The sequence below is a fragment of the Dreissena polymorpha genome, chromosome 7 (assembly GCF_020536995.1).
Source record: "Dreissena polymorpha isolate Duluth1 chromosome 7, UMN_Dpol_1.0, whole genome shotgun sequence".
Classification (NCBI taxonomy): Eukaryota; Metazoa; Mollusca; class Bivalvia; order Myida; family Dreissenidae; genus Dreissena; species Dreissena polymorpha.
The window spans coordinates 74,369,744-74,387,874 of NC_068361.1; the positions used below are offsets into that span (position 1 = coordinate 74,369,744).

The 18,131-nt window shown below is 35.1% G+C and overlaps 3 protein-coding genes across 7 annotated transcripts in view; 1 reads left to right on the forward strand and 2 right to left on the reverse strand.

Annotated features, from left to right (window-relative positions):
* Positions 1–18,131, forward strand: part of LOC127839043 (kynurenine--oxoglutarate transaminase 3-like) — a 62,625-nt gene that overhangs the window by 30,288 nt on the left and 14,206 nt on the right. For all 5 annotated transcript variants that reach the window (XR_008030124.1, XM_052367199.1, XM_052367201.1 and 2 more), the window contains 5 exons: positions 10,249–10,300; positions 11,126–11,224; positions 11,357–11,506; positions 12,544–12,630; positions 14,315–14,437. Coding sequence is in view for 4 of the 5 variants with exons in the window: in XM_052367199.1 (XP_052223159.1) it covers positions 10,249–10,300; positions 11,126–11,224; positions 11,357–11,506; positions 12,544–12,630; positions 14,315–14,437 (511 nt within the window). In the remaining variant the exon portion in view is untranslated. The remainder of the gene's footprint in view (positions 1–10,248; positions 10,301–11,125; positions 11,225–11,356; positions 11,507–12,543; positions 12,631–14,314; positions 14,438–18,131) is intronic.
* Positions 1,192–3,243, reverse strand: LOC127839045 (uncharacterized). The gene is made up of 2 exons (XM_052367204.1): positions 3,050–3,243; positions 1,192–2,490 (listed from the first exon to the last, which is right to left on the reverse strand). The coding sequence occupies exons 1-2, from the start codon at positions 3,240–3,242 to the stop codon at positions 2,120–2,122; spliced, it is 564 nt and encodes a 187-aa protein (XP_052223164.1). The 5' UTR covers position 3,243; the 3' UTR covers positions 1,192–2,119.
* On the reverse strand, positions 3,252–4,702 carry LOC127839044 (E3 ubiquitin-protein ligase TRIM33-like). Its single transcript, XM_052367203.1, has 2 exons — positions 4,353–4,702; positions 3,252–4,014 (listed from the first exon to the last, which is right to left on the reverse strand). The coding sequence occupies exons 1-2, from the start codon at positions 4,679–4,681 to the stop codon at positions 3,759–3,761; spliced, it is 585 nt and encodes a 194-aa protein (XP_052223163.1). The 5' UTR covers positions 4,682–4,702; the 3' UTR covers positions 3,252–3,758.

An 18,131-nucleotide genomic window follows, 5' to 3' on the forward strand; every position in this document is an offset into this window, starting at 1 on the left:
TCTTCCTTTAAAATAAATATAAGTTTATTATTATTTACATTGTATGCCTGTATTATGCCGCTGCTGAGATTTTTTGTGTTTTAGACGCAGTTTGTTGTTTGGAAGACACGCCACAGTGTTGATTATTTTAGTGTTTATTTTCACTGAGTATTAAGTTTAACAGTAATGATAAAAATAGTCCACAACACAGTTCTGACACACAGTTTAAATTATTAAGTTAAATTAATGTTTTATTATAATAATGTTTTTCTATAACTTTCAATGAAGTATATCACACAGAAATTACAAAGTCAAGTTTCACAATGTAAGGCTAAATTCTATCTATATCTCATGTTCAATATTCGTCAGTTTAATATCAAATTTCTTAACAGTTGTCTAGACCATAGTGAATGGCTTGATATTTATTTAGCAATCAAGAACAATCAAGAATATCAATTTAAGAATATAAAGTTGCAATTAGCTTAGAATGCTTGGGTATTCTTGAATTACATTATGCAACATAAGCTGTTATTGTTTGCTTAAGGCTAAAGGCTTTAAGTTAAGATGACTGGGCATGATTTAACAATATCATGTACAATTGGCCGCATTAATTTTAATAACATCACTGCAAATGTAACTATTTTACTTTTAAATTGAAACTATATTATATTTTAACTTAGCAGCAAAAACCATTAAGTAAAAATATATAACTTTAAATAAAAACTAAATAACATTTTGTAAACAACATCTCACAAATATAATCAACAATATTACTAAACAACATTTCAGCATTGAGAAAATTATTTGTCAATAATGTTTGATATGGGGTGCATAGCACTTGTATTAACAAGTTTGTCTTTAGCAAATGTTGTTCTAGTCTGTGTACATATCCAATTAACAAGCATCTGATTAATACAATATAGATTTCCTCAAAAGCAAGATTAGTTCATTATGTTATATGAATAAAAACTGACAACCAATAATTCATAAATTTCATTTGTAAAATTAAAATATTTTCCTGAATTTAGATATCATTGTCTTTAAATTATTTAACTGTTGATAGTTTAAATATTGATTTATTAGTTAAAAAACACTTTCTAAATTAAGATTTGTTCTTGTGACTATATTGACCTGATTGGTCATTTGGAAAATGATGATTTTTGTTAAAAAATCATTTCCACATAAATAAAAGTTTGAAAATAACTTGACACTCTGATTCAGACAATATTCATAGAAAACATAAATAACAGTACTAAACATGCACACCATAAACAGTATCATAATGTAATACAGTCGAAACCTGATGGCTCGAACTCGTTGGAACCGGAAACAAAAGTTCGAGTTTACAAATATTTCCACCTCCAGTTGACGTGTACATATATTGCTTAAACTCTGTACGACTTCGTTCTACTTCCTGCTTTTGAATTAATAAGAACCAAATATATAGTTTATACTCCTATACTTTATGTACCAATATTTTATTTAATGTCATCTTTTACTCAAATCAATTAACGATTGAGTTGATGACATGTTTGCAACCAGTGTTATCTCAATTATGTGCCTTTAATCTAGCTGTCCTAATCGATTAACAGTTTATGTTACCCGAGGCGAGTACGAGCCATCCAAACAAAAGATTGTGTAAAAACTGTGACCGAGACTGTGAAAACAGATCGAGCCATCCGATTTTTCGGGACTCACCAATTTGAGCCATCCGTCAAAATTTTATATGAATATACAGCAATAAAAAATAGGTGCTTTGATGAGAGTTCAAGCCAACGGGAAATTCGAGCCATCGGGTTTTGACTGTATTTGTAAACAATATGCAAACTAATTCTCTCAAACAACATTCATTGAATAGACAATTCTGAAATATGCATACAATGCTTTAAAAACTACTTTGGATAACACTAATGACTTTTTTTGCAAATAATATTTGATTATATTTTAATTTAAATTTCATAAATATATCAGTAATGGTAAAGACTGCTTTCATGTGATTTTCATACATGGAACATTGAACTAAAATGTTTATTTCCAAAAGTTACAGTATCTTACAAAGAGTGTATACAAACTGTGTTAATTGACATCTGTATGCATTAATATTTAAATTATGATTACTAACATCCTCCTCCTCCAAGAGTCACTTTGCCTGAAACACTATCATGTCATTGTTATGCAGCATTCCGACAATTAGTGACCTTGTGTGCTTACTGTAGTAGACAGATGTGGGACGAGTCACACCATCATTCTTTGTGACCACCTCTGCCAGTATCTCTCTCCCATCTCTGTCAACCTGCAGGATTGTGTCTGACCTGGGTAAACATACAAGAACTTGTCCTGAGTCGGTCACATGGAGGCAAGATGTGACAGTTTGAAGTCTGCTGCTTTGGAGTGCAGGGTCAGGCAGGGTAGAGATCACTGTTCCATCCCTGGACAGTGTGACCAGCTTTGCACTGTGCTGGTTGATCACATATATCCTGTCCCCATCTGGACTCACTGCACAGGATTTAACTGTGGTATGGAAGACAGTTATGAGCATTTTTTTATGGAAACATATGCCATGATATAAAAGGAGTAAGTCTAATGTTCTTGATATGTATTAAAGTCCATCTTTTGTGTAATATTTAGTAAATACATAAAATATTAAATAAACTTAATAACCGTGAATAATTATACATGCAAGAAAACTTTGAACATAAAGTACAGTAAATGTCAACAACAAAGACCAGTAACTGTTGTACTTTGAATGTGATATATTGTGGTGCTTTATTTTGATACATTGGTAAAGTGTTCCAGTTTGGGAATTATTATGAAAGACATCATCGTCTAACATCAATATGTTATTGTTAACTTATTATGATACAAACACTTTTTAACTTGTCATTGATCTGAATTTGTGAATATGCATACAAACTAAATTTAAAATTGGCTCAACATGTGCAGCTGCTTTATTTACAAAACATTCATTTGTTTGATAAGATTACCGGTGTATGAAGCTTTTAACTTATAAATTCTAATGATGGATCTTAACAGTTGGGATAACTAGAATAATTATAGTGGTAATAATTACTTGTTCTTTCATGTCCTGTATCCCTATATATCTTTCTCACCAGTCTTACATCCACAGTATAGTGATACAGAGTTTCACCATCTGTAATGTACAGGTTACCTTGGCGATGGGAAATACCCAGGCAGTCATGTTGCAGGCTCACTTCCCTCTCCTGTACCAGCTGACCATTGGACACTCTGATGAAGCTGACCATTCTGTCACAATGGGCCACCACCTTGTAGGTCTGATCCAGCAGCTTCACTTTACCGTTGTTGCGGTCTGTTATAATGAGTTGTCCAGCAGATGTCTCACATATACCTGTTAAAAAGCATCCAATCTTGCTTAAATCGCTGTCTGTCTTCACACCATACTTCTGGCTACTCTTCACTTTTATGATTGGATCAGTCTTGTTTACTTCACTTGATTCTTTAGGTTTATTCTGTGAGGCTCCTGTGTTCAGTATTGTTCCCAATCTTGAGAGAGTCGACAGGGTGTGTTGGATGATTGTGTCAGGATTAAATTTCAGTTTCCTCTCATTATTTGTTTCCATTTCTTGTAAAACTGCATCTACCTTGAGAGACTGGTCAAGAAGTTGTCTATACTTTATAAAACTCAGTGCATCACTTTTCTCTTTTCTTCTGAGCCAATCTTCGTTTAAGCTTGTTATTTGTTTGATGTACTGAGTGCAGTTTTCGATGTCAGTTTGAATAGATGACCTGGTGATATCCCGTTATGTGGCCAATTCATCCTTAGTATTCTTTTCCAGTTTTTTCAAAGAATGATTTGTATGCTTTCGAAAAGCATTGATTTCTCCCAGAATAGTTTCGTAAGATTTTTCAAGAGACTTCATATTTTCCCCAAAACCAACTATCTTATACATCAACCGCCAGTTTTGTTCATCAACAATTGCTGACAACTTATTGAAGTCTGCATTTTGATGGAGGTCTTTTACTTTGTCAGCTATAAAAACTACATCACTGCATTTCCTGCAAAATGCAAAAACAAATTCACTTAACAGCATGTATGTGTTTTTACAAGAATTATTTATATTCCTAGATTTATATTCCTAGATATTATAGATATAGACTTTCTTTTGAATTGTTTTTCATATTAAATATATTTAAAAACTTATATTTTGCTGTATGTTTTAACTTAAGAATGCTAAGTGAACGTCCTACATAAATATTTGAACAGTGTAATTCAGACCAGAAGGGCACAAAGTATGAAATTACATTTTACTTACACACCATTTATACAGTGGATATTAATTGGTTTTGGTAGATTATCAATTTTTTTTTTTTATAAAGAGCACGCTTGTACTTACTGATGATTGTTGATACGGCAGGCATGACATATCAGCTCACTGTGGTCCTCACAGAATCCTGTCAATTTTTCTTTCCTGTGTTGCTGACATTGCTCTAGGTCACCCACATTAGACTCAGGCCACTGGCTGATGTATTCCTTGCCCAAAATTGCATGCTTCTTGTTAAGAACGTTATGATGCTCCACACATTTACTACAGTAAAATGTAGAACATTCTAAACAGTAAAATTCAGCCTCTATGTTACTGCCATTTTCTTGACAGCTAAAACAAGAAAATTCAATGACCAAATCTGATCCTTTATTAATTGAACTATCCATATTGGAAGCCATTTTTGTAACTATTGATGAATGTTTTCCTTGTTAACTGGTGATATGTGACTTTATTGCTTTCTACTTAAGATGTTACAAGCACCCTTATCAGTGGATTGATAAGAAGTTTGAAACTCTTAACAGAATGACTGGGTTTTAAATGTTTAAAGAACACCATGTGTATGCTGTTGAATTTGAATAGTCTTATAAATGATCGATTTATGTACAGAAATACATGGTATAGTTTTGACTCATGGCAAGAGTTAAATTTAAGGGAACTATATAAGTTTTCATGTTAAATGTAAATGTAGATTACAATCAAAATAAGGTATTATAATACACAATCTGAAATTGATGGCTCTAAATATAATCAGAAACTTGTGCGAATGCAACTGCTTAACCCATTTATGCCTAGCGTCAAGAAAAAAGGCCTTGGCAAACAGCATTGACCCAGATGAGACGCTGCATGATGCGGCGTCTCATCAGGGTCTGCACTGTTTGCTTAAAGAAAGTTCTGTAAGAAATATTCTAAATATAGAAATAACTATACTACAAATCCCTAATTTTGGAAATAAATTGATCCAATTTAGAAGGATGGGAGAGTCCACTAGGCATAAATCATTAAATGGGTTAAAGTTATCAATAGAGTAAGCTCACCTGAGCTCATACTGTGCTCGTGGGCGGCCTGTAGGATACCATGTTGTTTGTTGTTCACCAGTCAGTGCATGAGTGCATGTGGTAACATTTTCTGCCAATGACTGCTCGTCCTTAACTGCTCGGCAGATTTTAATGAAACTTCACTGGAATGATCCTTGGGAGGGTCCCTTTCAAAGTTTTTCATATCATTCTGGTCCATTGCATAATTATGTTGGTCACCTTAGTTAAAAATGGGTTTAAAAATAAACACTTAAAAAAGCCACATGGGGTCAGGGTGTGTAACATTGTCTAGTGGTCCTCTCCAAAATTTGTTCATGTTATGCCTCTAGGGCAAAATATGGCCATGCCCAGGGGGTCACATGATTTATATAGACTTATATAGCAAACTGACTTAAAAATCTAAATCGACGAGGCACAGAGGTGTCATATTTTGCATGTAATATCATATGGTGGTTCTCTACCAAGTTGTTTAACCCTTTACCACTTATATACATATTTTTGTGCATTTGTAGTCCCTAAGAAAGTTATATTTAATGTAAGACCTTTCTTTTCAGATTTAAGTTTTTAAGGCTTCAGCTGCAAACCTTTAATTCTGATGAGCAGCAAACAGCGTAAAACCTGAACAGACTGCGAGTAACTCGCAGGCTGTTCTGGTTTTATGCTGTTTGCACAGAACCATTTTCATTTTGCTTCAAAGTGGGAAAGGGTTAACTCATCTCACGGGGGTTAAAATTTGCCCTGTCCTGGAGCTGGCTGTTGGGGAAATTACTTGTTTGGTTAAATTGCTGTTACTATTTTTAGCTCACCTTACTCAGGTGAGCTTTTGGGATCTGTCTTTGTCTGTCGTCCATCCGTCCATCGTCCGTCCGTCTGTCCACATTTGGTTGTCAACAATCTTTAGGCCACATTTCATGTGCAATCTTCATGAAACTTGGTCAGAAGATTTGTCCCAATGATATCTAGATCAAACTGGGTCATGCTGGGTCAAAAACTAGGTCACTAGGTAAAAAAAAAGAAAAACCTTGTTAACACTGTAGAAGTCACATTTCATGCCCAATCGTCATGTAACTTTGTCAAAATGTTTGTCTTAATGATACGTTGGTTAATTAAAAAGTGGTTCCAGTCCCTTGAAAAACAAGGCCGCCATTGGGCGGGGCAGTTTTCCTCATTTGGCTATAGAGAAACCTTGTCAACACTCTAGACGTCACAATCTTTGCCAAATCATCATGAAACTTGGTCAAAACATTGGTTTTATTGATATCTCGGACGAGTTCGAAAATGGTCCAGATTGGTGAAAAACATGGCCACCAAGGGGCGGGGCAGTTTTCACTATATGTATATAGTGAAAACATGTCAATACTCCAGAAGTCACATTTTTGGTCCAATGGATATGAAATTTGGTTGGAACATTTGTTTCCTAGATACGTCAGTTAAGTTTGAAAATGGTTCTGGTCCGTTGAAAAACATGGCTGCCAGGGGGACGGGGCAGATTTCCATATATTTATATAGTTAATAGGCTTGTGAACAGTCAAGAAGTCACTTTTTTTGCCCAATCATCATAAAACTTTGTCAAAAATTTGGTTTTATTGATATCTCAGACAAGTTTGAAAATAGTCCAGATCGGTGAAAAAACATGGCCGCCAGTGGGTGTGGCAGTTTTTTATATATGTATATAGTGAAAACATGTGAACACTCTAGAAGACACATTTTTGGCCCAATGTTCATGAAATTTGGTCAGAACATTTCTTTTCTAGATATGAGAGTTGAGTTCAAAAATGGTTCCGGTCTGTTGAAAAATATGGCTGCCAGGGGGGGGGGGGGGGGGCGCATCTTTCTTATATTTATATAGTAAAAAAGCTTGTGAACACTCTAGAAGTCACATTTTTAGCCCAGTCATCATGAAACTTATTGAAAAGATTGGTTTTATTTATATCTCAGATCAGTTTGAAAATGGTCCCGATTGGTAAAAAAACATGGCCGCCAGGGGGGGGGAGTTTTCCTTATATGACTACAGAGAAACCTTGTGAACACTAGAAGTCATATTTTTTGCTTAATCATCGTGAAACTTAGTCAATACATTGGTTTTATTGATTTCTCGGATAAGTTGGAAAATGGCTCAGATCGGTGAAAAAAACACTTTTTAGCTCACCTGATTGCTCAGGTGAGGTTTTAGGATTGGTCTTTGTCCGCCGTCCGTCCACATTTGGTTTGTAAACACTCTAGCATTCACATTTCTCAAGCATTCTTTATCAAAGTTGCTAAGAAGCTATATGGCCACAAGATCTCTGTCAAGTTTGATAATGAGCAAAATCACATAATAAATGACAAAATGATTGCCCTTAGATTGTCAAAATTTTCACTATATTATACAAAATCCCTGAAAACACTCTAGTAGAGGTCACAATTTTGTTTCAGATTTTATGAATCTTAGTCATAATATTTTTTTTGGTAAACAAAGTTTGATGTTTGGTCATGAGGGGTCAAAATATAATTCACCAGGTCAAATCTTGCAAGAATCTTGTAAACACTCCATAAGCCAGAGTTTTGGCTCAATAATGATGAAGCTTGACTAGGATGTTTGTCTGGACAATATCTAGGTCAAGTTTGACGTTTGGTAAAGATTGAATGAACCGACTCCTTTCAGGTGAGCGAACTAGGGCCATCTTGGCCTTCTCGTTAAAGATTTGGTTCCAAATAAGGGAAAAATGTTGTTCTATGGGTTCAGCAAAACTGGCCTGTGTAAAAAGCAGTTACTGTGCCAAAGATTTGTGTTGTCTTAAAAGATTCGTGACATAATGATGAAAATATCTTCAATTTCATTTTTTTTTTATAGTGTCATTTTCAAAAAAACTGGGTGAAAAGTATAAGACAGAAAAGGAGTAAATTGTTTCCCATGAAAAGAGTTATATTTCCCATTCTGGAAATTAAGCATTAATTTCTTATAACAAGCATCACAAAATCGTGTTAGGACATTAATTTTCCCGCTAAACAGGGCAGCCAAGTATGCAATTAACGTATCATGTTTTAGATAATAAGAAGAATTTATGAAAAGTCTGCATGAATGACAAGCAAGTAGTTCTTTTGTCCTGATAATTAAGGTTTAGGAGTTTGTTGCTCTTTTTTGTTTAAAGAAGCAATGTTTAATAATTAAACAACTTTTGCAATTTACAAAAATGAAAAGTTGTATAGTATTTGCATTTAGAGAAGATGTTTCCTATGGAAAAAACAACTGAATTTGGCATATCTATTCTGAGCAATTGTAATCCTTGGAAACAAATTGAGTGAAAACAGGGACGGCACTTTTCACATAAACAGGTTTTTTGTTTACAAGAGACGTCTTTTATACCATAACTTTCATAAAAGCTGAAAGTGTTGTCCCTGATAAGCCTGTGCCCTTTTGAAGAAAGCAGCATATAGCAGTTCATTGTCTGTCTGTGTCTGTCCATCACTCTTTCATATATTTATGGATTTTGAAATAATTTTGCACATATGTCCACCATCATACCAAAAGGTGTGATTTGTAGCACCCATGTCCCTACCTTAAAGGTCAAGGTCACACTTAGTGGTTAAAGATCAAAGGTTGCCATAAAGCAGCTTGAGAATTCCTGTCACAGCAATAACTTTGCAATATATATTGTGGTCTTTTGAATAAACTTTGCAAAAAAGTTAAAGATTATATTCAAGGTCACAGGTATGGGTCAAAAGTCAAATTTGGCCATAAAACAGCTTGACCATTCCCATCTCCAACATAACTTTGCCATATATTGAGCTCTAAAACTCGTCTTCCTCTCTCAAACATCAAAGGATCTAACTTTAGAGGTCAAAGATCAAATTTAGAAATAAAATAGTTTGTTCAGGCGGTGGCTTTGTCATTTATCATGCTTTTTTAAGATAACTTACCACAAAATGACTTACCGGTAGAGATCAAGAAAATTCCTATATTTCAGAGTTTATCAGCAATTACAGATCTCTGTGAATACAATTCAAATAAATATAAAGTTATGTTTTTTCATAGAGCTTGTGAAATAGAGAAACGGTATAAGAGGGATTAGTTCCATCGTTAATGGCCAACAAAGCTACTAGCACATAGATGCTTATATGAAGCTAATTAGTTTAAGTTCATTGAATCAACTTTTTAGCCAGCGAACAACCATCCAGTTTTTACTACATCCAAGCAGTTTCAAGGGGACAAAGAGCTCAAGGAGGTGGACTCCTTCACCTACCTTGGCAGCGTTGTGTTAGCAACAGGCGGTTCAGATAATGACATCAAGGCTAGACTCGGAAAAGCCAGATATACCTTCAACAATCTAAGGCCAGTCTGGAAAGCAATATCCCTCTCTATCCACACTAAACTCCGGATTGTTAACAGCAACATCAAGTCTGTCCTCTACGGTTCTGAGACCTGGAGAATCACCAACACTCTGACCAACAAGATTCAAGTCTTCATGAACAGGTGCCTCCGAAACATCCTAAATGTAAGATGGACAGACAAAGTCAAGAACACCGACATATGGAAACAGGCAAACCAGGATCCCATCGGACAACAGATCGCAAGGCGGAAATGGAGGTGGATTGGTAACAACTTGCGAAAACCTCCAGAAGACATCACACGGCAGGCCTTACAGTGGAATCCCCAGGGCAAAAGACAAGTCGGCCGCCCTAAGACCACATGGAGGCGATCCTGTGAGGAAGAAATGAAAACTTTAAAATGTCATGGGGAGAGGTAAAGAAAGCAGCCCAAAACAGAGTACGCTGGAGAACTGTTGCCAAGGCCCTATGCTCCACAAGGAGCTCAAGGGAATAAGTCAAGTCAAGCAGTTTTTAGGAAAGCATTTCTGCATGGCTGCTGGCAAGGTAGGCTTGTAGAAAACAGCTTAAACATTGCATCATCATCATTATCATCAAGTCAGTCACAATCTTCTCTATTGCAGGGTGGAGTTTGGAAAATTGTCTGCTGACTACAAAGCTTTGAATCTTGGCCAGGTAGGATTTCTAGTTATATGACACCATAAGCAACAACAAATTGTTCAAATGCTCATTACATTTACCTCACTGTAGCTCGCGAGTTAAAAATGATGTTAAACTTTACATGAATACTAAAAATCACCCTGCGGGTCTTTTGGTCAGTCGGTTGGTTCATTAATCTGTCTTGCTGCACATGTTTACTTTGGGTCGCAAACCATTCGCTCAGTTTTCTGTTTACCAATATAAAACTTTAGATTAAACTTAAGATTTGTTATGTATACAATGCAAAAATGTCAGTCGTAATTTTGGTGCAAGTATCACTATTTATTGCAGAGTTATGAGCACTTGAAGTTCAGCAGATTTTGCATACTGTAATAATTGTACATAAGTGTGTACTTTTTGTCGTGAACTAGTCTTTCATTTTTTTTTTACATCAATATGAAATGTTATAGATATGTTGTTTAAACTATGTAGAAGTGCAATATGTTCCTATTTGTGTCATTAACATTACCGGTATTTTTCATTGTGTATGATGAACTTGTCTCTAACTTTTCTGTGTATCAACATGAAAAATTATAGATATGTTAATGGTTTTCAATATTTTGTACAAATGCAAGACGTTATTATCATATATGTCACAATAATCTTTGTAGACTTATATGCCCTAGAAGTGGCAATTTTTTTTATAATTGAACAATATACATCATATTAATGGTTGACACACAGCATAGTGCATAGCACAGGGTATTATTTTGTCAATATTGGCGTGATGACGGGAAACCATTTATTATTTGATTTCCCTGTGCTATTATTTAAATTTGATCACAAACACTTATATTTCAGGGATTTCCTGACTACCATCCTCCTCGGCATGTGCTTGACATCTTTGCCAAGTTGGTTGTCGGGGACAACCCCCTCATCCATCAGTACACACGTTCTTATGTAAGTTTACAAGGAAACGGGCTTATTAATGTTCTTGACAGAAATATGTGGGTGTTTCCTTACTCTTAAACAAACCATTTAAATGTTAATCAAAACTGAGGCACTTTTGGTTAACTTTTATTCTTATTTTAGGGTAATCCTCACTTGGTAACAACCTTGGCCAAGCTGTATGGACCAATCATGGGCCGGGAAATCGACCCCATGACAGAGGTCATGGTCAGCTGTGGGGCGTTTGGGATTCTCTTCTCCACCATCCAGGGCCTGATTAACCCGGGCGATGAGGTACTCAATCCTACACCGCTCAGATATAAAGTATAAAAGTAAACCAACTTAAAACTAGAACAGCCTGAGAGTCACTCGCAGTCTGTTCAGGTTTTATGCTGTTTGCTGCTCATCAGTATCTTAGGGTTAGAAATGAAGTTCATTAGGAAATGACTTTTGTATGTCCCCCACCACTAAAGTAGGGTACATATTTTTTTTGCCCAGTCTGTTGGTTTGTTTGTTGGTTTGCGTCAAACTTTAACATTTGCCATAACTTTTGCAATATTGAAGATAGCAACTTCATATTTGGCATGCATGTGTATCTCATGATGTTGCACATTTTGAGTGGTGAAAGGTCAAGTTCAAGGTCATCCTTCAAGGTCAAAGGTCAAATATATGGGTCAAAATCGCTCATTTAATATACACTTGCAATATTGAAGATAGCAACTTCCTATTTGGCATGCATGTGTATCTGATGGAGCTGCACATTTTGAGTGGTGAAAGATCAAGGTCATCCTTCAAGGTCAAAGGTCAAATATAGGGGGGGACATTGTGTTTCACAAACACATCTTATTTTTAATTTGATTTTCCAGGTTATTTCTAACTGATTAAAACGTGTATCTGGGTTAGTGAAAGGGTTATCTCTTCACCACTCAGATACGCACTTTAACACGTTTGAAGTTCCTTAGAAAATAAAATTTAATATAAGACATTTCATGCTAAATTTGCTCTATTTATAAAATAATAAACAAATATGCATAAAAACATGCATTTGGACCAGATTTGGGAACGACAATAGTAATTTTTGATAGGGGAATTCAAATTGAACATCAAATGATTGATTAAAAAAAAATTATGTCCAAAATGAGACTGCCTAATAACAAGGAACTCAGATTAAAAGTGTTTGAAAAAACAGTGATCTACATTGATAATTAAATGTATTTGTTTAAATGTGAATAAAATTGGGATCTAAATAAATCGAAAGTATAATAGCTTTGCCATCAAGAATCTGTGATGGTGAAATGTAATAAATTTATTTTCCATGTGTATACCTGCAGGTGATCATTATTGAGCCGTTCTTCGACTGTTACGAGCCCATGGTGAGAGTGGCTGGTGGGAAACCTGTGTTTGTGCCACTACGACCGGTAAGTAAAATGAAATGAGACTAGCTCTTGGAAAAAAGAGCTTTATTCATGTGCGCTAAGTGTTGGCCCAGGGATGACCCTTCCATCTAGACTGCATTTGCATGATTTAGAATAGACTTCATTTAAATGAAAAAAAATCCATAAAAGCAGAAAGTGTGGTCCCTGATTAGCCTTTGCAAATTGCACAGGCTTATCTGGGTAGACACATAACACACATGCAATAAGCCCTGATTTCCCAGAGCAAGACTGTAGTAATGGTCCTTTTATTTTTAACCACTATGTCCTTTTAACTAAGAGTTTGCCTGATGACATTTTAATATTTCTCTTAGAACATCAGATTGATTTTCTTTCAGCTTGGTAAAATTTGATCAAATTTAGTCCAGGCCCCATTTTTTAACATTCCTTAAGGACAAAAGGCTAATATCTATTATTTTATCAATCATAATTAAAACTTATAATGAATGTTACAATATTAAATGTTTATTTTGGTTTTCTCCCATTGTACATTAAATACATCATGTGGGTATACCTTATTATCTGTTAAAGCTTTTATGTAATATGATAATACATGTCATGTGTGAGATAAACTTTATCCTAGTAAAACAGACTTTCTTTAAAGAAATTGGACCAAGCTATTCTGTTCTTTTAGCATTATTAAATATTGTCTTCATCCATCACTGAACTGTGATGGTAATTCAGGGTGAATTCACAATACAAGCCAGTAAACCTATTCTCTATTTATGTTGGACTTTTCTGTTTTTGTTGTGGGATTCAAGTTTCTCACTGGCTTTGTTAAAATTGTTCATGAAATAAGACGAAGTTGTCTAATACTTCTGTGGAAACTATAAAAAATTGTGCAAATACAATATATAGAGGATATTTGTTCATGTCAGTGTAAGATCGTTTGTTATTTCACGAGTGATCATAGAAAATATATTTTGCCACGAGTGAAAATGTTATTTTTCTATGATCTCGAGTGAAATAACAAACGATCTTACACTGACATGAACAAATTTTCTGTTTCTTTTATGCTTCTTTTTCAAGAAAATAATTAATAATAATTTCCCTTTCGCTGAAAAATAACTCTCCCGTGGCGTGCCTCAATACAGTTTAATACACAAAATGACGTCATTAGTGTTTGCATCATTCCTCCGCCGAAAGAAAAAAGTCCAATAGTTGATCATCTACGAGTAAACAAAGCTGAAAGGTTTTAACATTTTATTGCTGTTACTAAAATAACCAAACAAAGTTAAGCATAAAATAATGCTACAATAATACTAATTTGTAACAACATTAACTAAACAGTACATGTCCGTGATGTCGTAGGAATACGCAAATTTTGACATTTTCATTTACTAGTAGTAGAAAAAGTAGTTCCGAAAATTTGTTCTTTTCACTCGTGAAAAAAACAATTGTTCTTTTCACTGCTGTTATTTCACTGTAGAAATGTCATATTTTAGCATAAGGTATAAAAGAAAGTTTTATGATGATTGTTGTCTTATTGTTTTGTTGAAACTTTTGTGAAAATACGAATTACAAGGATTGTTTTCTAATACTACTGTTGAAAACAAAGTGCATGAAATATGATGATTGGTGTCTAATACTTCTGTTGAAAAAAAAATGTGAATGAAAGATGATGATTGTTGTCTAATCCTTCTGTTTAAACTCTTCATTGTCCATCTAGACCCAGAAGGAAGGCCCACTCACAAGCAATGATTGGACACTGGATAGAGAGGAAATTGCCAAGGCCTTCAACAGTAACACCAAGGCCATCATGGTTAACAACCCAAACAATCCAATTGGCAAGGTAACACATGCCCATAACTACCCCCAAAAATATTGAATTGGCAAGGTCGGAAAGTCATTTAGGCAAGGTAACACATGACCTTAATAACCCAAACAATCCAGTAGGCAAGGTTATACATGTCCTTAACAACACAAGCAATCAGTAGGCAAGATAATTCATGTGCTTTACAACCCAAACAATACATTAGGCAATGGAAAACATGTCCTTTAACACCCATATGCATGTCCTTTACAACTCCAACAATCCAGTAGGCAAGGGGATTCATGTCCTTAACAACCCAAATAGTTCAATAGGCAAGATAATACATGTCCTTTACAACCTAAACAATTATGTAGGTAAGATAATACATGTCCTCAACAACCCCAACAATCCAGTAGGCAAGATAATACATGTCCTTTACAACCCCAACAATCCAGTAGGCAAGATAATATATGTACTTTACAACCAAAACAATCCATTAGACAGGGGAAAACATGTCCTTAACAACACAACCAATCTAGTAGGCGAGATAATACATGTCCTTAACAACCCCAACAATCCTGTAGGCAAGATAATACATGTCCTTAACAACCCCAACAATCCTGTAGGCAAGATAATGTATGTCCTTAACAACCCCAACAATCCTGTAGGCAAGATAATACATGTCCTTAACAACCCCAACAATCCAGTAGGCAAGATTATACATGTCCTTAACAACCCCAACAATCCAGTAGGCAAGATAATGCATGTCCTTAACAACTCCAACAATCCAGTAGGCAAGATAATACATGTCCTTAACAACCCCAACAATCCTGTAGGCAAGATTATACATGTCCTTAACAACCCCAACAATCCTGTAGGCAAGATAATACATGTCCTTAACAACCCCAACAATCCTGTAGGCAAGATTATACATGTCCTTAACAACCCCAACAATCCAGTAGGCAAGATAATACATGTCCTTAACAACCCCAACAATCCAGTAGGCAAGATAATGCATGTCCTTAACAACTCCAACAATCCAGTAGGCAAGATAATACATGTCCTTAACAACCCCAACAATCCTGTAGGCAAGATAATGCATGTACTTTACAACCCAAACGTTCCAGTAGGCAAGATAATACATGTCCTTAACAACCCCAACAATCCAGTAGGCAAGATAATACATGTCCTTAACAACCCCAACAATCCAGTAGGCAAGATAATGCATGTCCTTAACAACTCCAACAATCCAGTAGGCAAGATAATACATGTCCTTAACAACCCCAACAATCCTGTAGGCAAGATAATGCATGTACTTTACAACCCCAACGTTCCAGTAGGCAAGATAATACATGTCCTTAACAACCCCAACAATCCAGTAGGCAAGATAATACATGTCCTTTACAACCCCAACAATCCAGTAGGCAAGATAATACATGTCACAAACACCCAGTGAAGGTATCTGTCTTGAAATTATTACCACTTCATTATTCCAATATCATTGATACAATTATTAATGGGCAATTAATTATCTTGTGCTGGAAAAGTGTGAATAGGTTAACTGCTATAAAATGACCTCAATAATGTTACAAATTGCTGAACTAGACATAAACCAATAATATATTTTTATCCCTGCATCCCTGGTGCATGTACTTTACACCCGAACAATTCCTAAGGCAAGATAATACAAATCCTTAACAACCCCAACAATCCTGTATGCAAGAGAATACATGTTCATAACAACTAGGGCTGTCACGATTCACCGGTATACCGGTATATCGCGGTGCATGTCGTGAAAAAAATCGCACCGCGGTACGGCGTTGCCGCACCGGTTTTTTTAATATTATTATATTAGCACATATATAAATACATTACCGTACATTCGCGGCCATAAGTCTACCTCGGCCATAAGTCGAGGGGTATAATGTGGCTAGAAAAACTTGGTTTTTTGCCTTGACTCTGCCATAAGTCGGGGGGTAAGTTTCTTCAATATCTCGGACATGTTTAAGTGACGTTTTAGTCATGGTTCTGAGGGCTTTTGTACCGGCAGTTGACATTTTTTGGGATATTAATAATAAAAAAATATTTAAAATGAAACATTCAGCGTTTCAATTATTTATTATCACGAAAAATATATTTTATTGTTCAAAATCATAATAACATATCATTCATTATTTCGAACTTAATATATACTTCACAAATCAAAATTATTATCCCATTTAACGTAATAACTTTCAGCGTTTATATTATGAGCATATATTTTTGTATTCAAATGTTAGTGCTATTGATGTGAAAATTCGGTAAAATCTTGAACGCAGAAATTCATAATATGGTCAAAATAATTGTAACTTGCTCTCAAATAATCAACAACGCTTTCGCCATTATGCGTGAAACACGTGAATTTACCAACACTCGCATAGCTCGCTATTCGACTGTTACATATTCGTAAATCACGAGATACCCGAGGAATATTTTCTGCATACTGGAAAAACGTCTTTTCTAATAATACTTAGCAGATAATCGAAAGTAATTGTGTATTTTATATGTCCAATTACACTTTTTAATAATCCAGGGTGAGTGCGTAATATTATTATAATCAAACAATGAATGAAATCTTCACTCAGATAAGATCTATATATTTACGAAACGATTATGCATTAATTGTGGGACAGTTGTGAATAAATCAACGAAACCACACCTTCATCCAATCAAAAAATATACAATGTGAAGTTGAACAATAGCGATTGGTTAAAGGCGTATCCAACAATCGAGTAATTATTTTTGATTGGTCAGAAGTAGTTTGCAGCAGAACCGTTGTGCATATCATTAACGGATAACTATTTTAGGCGTGACGCAATTATAGACAAATGATCGAAAGGATGCCAACACTACACTTTACACTTTGATCTTAGTCAAAAGGCCGAGAAGCGATAATTGGTGGCATAAAGACATCTGCACCTGTTGACAGTTTGTATTTACACGGATTAACTTTAAATGGGTACAAGTGTCAGCAGTCGATTTTCTATTGTTCTTAGAAGACAACGGACGATGTATCGATAGACAAATTGCTATTTTTATTTTTCGCCACTTTACCGTATTTCACAAATGTTTAATATTTTCGAAGTTATTTTTACATGTTTTTATTTGGACTTATTACGAAGATTATTGCATTAAAAACCAATGTAAACATGAGTATTTTATTATCGGCGGACATTTAAGTAAAAGACGAGTCGGCCTTACCGTAAACAGTCATTATTCTTCCGCTTTGGAGATTTATTACTTTAAAAAAAGGCACAGAAATATGTTTATTTTTTATTTTTATTTAGTACCTCATCCATAAGTCGAGTTGACTTTTGAAGTCAATTTTGGGAGCGTTTTTAGGTCGACTTATGGCCGCAAATTTACGGTACATAATTATTTTGATATAGATATCGTTTTGAAAATTGTAGAAGCGGTTCAAAAGGGCTAAATAAATAATCCGTTAATATCCAGGTCAAGCAAGCGCTTCCACTTGTAGATGTTTAACTTTCACGTTTAAAATACGGCGATGTATGGGTCCATACCTTTTTTGGAATTAGGGACAGATTTCCTTTGCAAATAAGTTCATAATTATCCAAAAGATGTTTATTTTATTTCTTATTTTCTTTCTTTAGTATATCGATCGTTCAAAGCATGGCACTTCCGAATCATGTTATCTTAAGATTCTGAAAGTCGAGGAAGAGTCAGAACGCTA